General features: G+C 45.4%; 1 protein-coding gene across 1 annotated transcript in view; it reads right to left on the bottom strand.

Annotated features, from left to right (window-relative positions):
- LYPD8 (LY6/PLAUR domain containing 8) overlaps positions 1-3,873 on the bottom strand; it is an 8,536-nt gene extending 4,663 nt beyond the window's left edge. Inside the window, 4 exon segments of the mRNA XM_023509086.1 lie at positions 2,263-2,382; positions 3,063-3,141; positions 3,144-3,168; positions 3,830-3,873. Coding sequence (XP_023364854.1) covers positions 2,263-2,382; positions 3,063-3,141; positions 3,144-3,168; positions 3,830-3,873 — 268 coding nt within the window.
- Positions 3,874-4,149: the final 276 nt, after the last annotated feature.

Here is a 4,149-nt window from a genome sequence, read left to right on the forward strand (position 1 = left end):
ATTGAACCTGAATCCAGTAAAACATCTAGCCAAAGTTATCTAATATGCCAGCCACTAGCTATATGTGCCTATTTAAGTGTAAATCTGATGATTAAAATTAAATAAAATTTAAAATTAAGCTCCTTAGTCATGCTAGCCATGTCTCAAATGCCCAATAGCCATAAGTAATTACCATATATAACAGTGTTGATCAGACATTTCTGTTATTTGAGAAAGAATTACTGGATAGAACTAGTCTAGCCTAGAGAAAATACCAGGGACAGGAGAGCAAGTCAAATAGCACCTCAAGGAAGCAACCAACCAGTATGGGACAGCTGCAGGACAAATGGCAGTCTCTCCAACAAATCAATGGGATTGGACAGAAGAAGTAATAGGAGTTGTCATAAAACAAATTACACTCAATAGTCACGTAACAGAAAAATGCAGTTTGGGCATTTTATTTGGATACAAATCCCAAAACATCAACCATATCCTGACATCTTTGAAACAATTAAGAAATTTTTAAGATGGCCTAGGTATTAGAAGAAATTAAAGGAACAGTGGGGCTGGCTTGGGGCCCATAGCACAGTGGTTACAGTGCCAGCCACATGCACGGAGGCTGGCGGATTCAAGCCTGGCCCAGGCCAGCTAAACAACAATGACAACTGCAACCAAAAAAATAGCTGGGTGTTGTGGCAGGTGCCTGTAGTCCCAGCTACTTGGGAGGCTGAGGCAAGATAGTCACTGAAACCCAAGAGTTTGAGGTTGCTGTAAGGTGGGACGCCACAGCACTGTACCAAGGGCAACATAGTGAGACTCCATCTCAAAAAAATAAATAAATAAAAATAAAACAAAGGATCAGTGGGGCCCAATGGCTCACACCTGTAATTCTAGCACTTTGGAAGGTCAAGGTGGGAGGATCCCTTGAGCTTAGGAGTTCAAGACCAGCCTGAGCTAGAGCCACTACTACAAATAGAAAAATGTAGCCAGGTGTTGTGGTGAGGATCTGCAGTCCCAGGGACTTGGGAGGCTAAGGCAGGAGGACTTCTTGAGCCTAGGAGCTTAAGGCTGCTATGAGCTATGACACCATTGCACTTTACTCAGGGTGACAGAGTAAGAGTCTATCTCAAAAAGAAAACAAAACTAAAGAATTAAAGTTAATTTTCTTATGTATAATAATATGTGTCTCACTCTATTTTGTATTGCTATAACAGAATACTACAGACTAGGTAATTTATAAAGTAAAAAAAAATTGTTTCCTACAGAAGGAGGCTGAGAAACCCAATATCAAAGGACCAGCCCCTGGTGAGGACCTTCTTGCTGCATGGTCCCATGGAGGAAAGGCAAGAGAGGGCAAGGGCAAGGAAGGACAGAGGGCACCAGACTCACTTTCACCAGGAACCCACACAACTATAGCAGCAGGAATCTGTTCACAAGGGTGGGGCCCTCATGCCCTGATCACCTCTTAGTGGTCCTACCTCTTAACACTGTCACAGTAGCAATTAAACTTTACCCTTAATTTTGGAGATAGCATTCAATCTTCAGCAGTATAGTTAAGTAAAAAAATATATATATCAGAGATGAACAGTGACATATTTATGGGGAAAATGACAGATTCCATGATACACATATATATCATGATGATATATGTGTATAGGTATGATTATATATGCATATATATTTTTTTACTTTAAAATACTTTGGCCAAAGTAAAAAATACTTTGGGAAAAAAAAATAGTAGAATATTGATAATGGCTGACACAGGACAGTGGTTTATACGGCAGTACACTAATCTGTTCTTCCTGCTTTGTGTATGTCTGAACAGGACCATTATAAAAAGATAAGAAGAAACCTCAGAGAGATGAGGTCAAAATCAAAATGCCCTTTGAGGAACTCTTGAACAAAAGTATGGCTGATCTAGAAGAGGAAGGAAGCATGAAGGGAGATAAAAGAGCCTGACAAATGGAAGAGCAAGTTGCCCTCCTTGTCCTTTAACTGAGAGCTGCTCCTGCTTCTCATAACCCCTCACGTTCATCTAGAATGAGGCTTTAGTCAAGGCCAGCAGTTTCTAGGATACCACAAGGGACTGTCTGCTTGCCTGGCTCTGTCCTTATGTTCTCTTCTGACTTCTGCTTGTCTCAGCCTCTCCTGGGAGTCACCTTCCTGGCCCCTCTGTCCTTACACAGCCTGGCCCCATCTCAGCCTTTCTGTCCTCCATGACTACCCCCTCCAGCTCCCACCTGATGTCTCAGAGGCAAGGGTAACACACACAACCAGGCTCACCTAGAGAGGAGCTGGCTGAGGAGCCGACACAGCTGGTGTTGGCATCTGATGGACATTCAGTGGCAGTGACGTTTACACAGGAGTTTTCCCATGAATGACACTGCACACAGCTGAGGGATTCTGAGGAGACAAGATGTCCAACATAGGTTAACATTCAGCAGACAGTCATAAAGTGTACTCTGCAAAGCACCACACCCACCTCGAGGTAAAAGACAGGTGGGATGGCATTCCTACCCTCTAGGGGTCCCCAAGATTGATTGATCCCCACCCTATTCGTCTCTCCCCACTGTTCACCATTCCCCAATGGGAAGATCCAACCCTAACCTACAACACAGAGGGATCCACTGACAGCAGGGTACAGAGATAGGTCTGGTGCCTTCCACTGATCACACTTAATATATAAGCCCACGTTAACAGTCCCCCTGTTCTCAAAGATCAGTCTTTGAGACTAAGAAGTGTCTGGTGGGCTCGGCAGCCATAGCTAAGTGGTTAAGGCACTGGCCACATACACCAGGGCTGGTGGGTTTGAACCCAGCCTGGGCCTGCCAAAAAACAACAATGACAACTGCAACAAAAACAAAAAAAATAGCTAGGTGTTGTGGTGGGCACCTGTAGTCCCAGCTACTTGAGAGGCTGAGGCAAGAAAATCACTTAAGCCAAAGAGTTTGAGGTTGCTGTGAGCTGTGATGCCAAAGTACTCTACCGCTGGCAACATAGTGAGACTCAGTCTCAAAAAAAAAGTGTCTGAGGAAATGGGAAATGGGATCTTCAACCAAAAAGGGGACTCCAGCATCTCTCACCTACAGCTGCGACAGCAAGTGCCAAGATGATGCCAGCAATGAGGACACCCTTCATGGCACTGACGTTGACTGACTCCCCCGAGGATAGGGCCACAGAACCTCAAGCCTAAAAAGACACAAAGAGGGAAGCCCTGGGGTGTTAGAGGGCCGCTTGTCATCCCCAGAGACTTTTATCATACTGCAGCTATCCCAGAATAGTCTATCCTCGTGACAGAGAGAATCAGAATCCTAAACCAGGAGCACAAAACTGGGACACAGATCCCACCCTGCCTTAACAGAGGTCCAAGTTTTCCTAATCTCAAATGCCTACAGGTATGAAGCACATATGGCATCTACATACATGCATATTTCTATGGATATGAAACAGAGTTAGGACATTTCCTATGGAGCTGCTTCTGGTGCCAGATGGGCAGACAGGCCAATTTCTAGTTCCATTGCTGATGAAGTCCAAGCAGAAAGAGCTAGGCTGGTGTTTGTGTCCTCCTCTCTCTCTCAGAGCTCAATGCCTTCCTGAACTCTTCCCCCTGTCCCATCCTGCCACCCTTTGGAAAAATTGTCTTCCATGAGATGGTCCCTGGTGCCAAAAATGTTCTGGTGCATGGCCTGTTAGGAAGCAGACCACACAGCAGGAGGTCAGCACCGGCAAGCACACGAAGCTTCCTTGATTTATAGACACTCCTCATTACTTGTGTCACTTGTCCCCATTACTTGCTAAGCCCCACCTTCTGTCTTATCCTCTTCCTTTCCACCTCCTGACCACTCCTCACCTCCCCTCCAGGAAACCAGCCCCTGGTGCCAGAAAGGTTGACATAGCTCCAGCTGCTATCTCACTACATTCACATTTTACACTCAGGGTTTTGTTCCTGCCACCACAGTAAACACTTGCTGAGCAGTCACTACAGTGCAAGCACTTTACAGATAGCAACTTAAGTAAGCACAGGTTCTACGGTTCACACCACAGGGAAAAACAAGCCCCAAAAGGGCTAAGTAACACTCAAAGTCAAGGCCCTCCTCTGGAAGGTGTTAGAGCTGGGCTTTGGCCTGAGACACCCAGCCCACACTCCTTCCAGCAGATGACAACTCCAGT

Source organism: Otolemur garnettii, unplaced genomic scaffold (assembly GCF_000181295.1).
Source record: "Otolemur garnettii isolate 467f Iridium unplaced genomic scaffold, OtoGar3 scaffold00345, whole genome shotgun sequence".
Taxonomy (NCBI): Eukaryota; Metazoa; Chordata; class Mammalia; order Primates; family Galagidae; genus Otolemur; species Otolemur garnettii.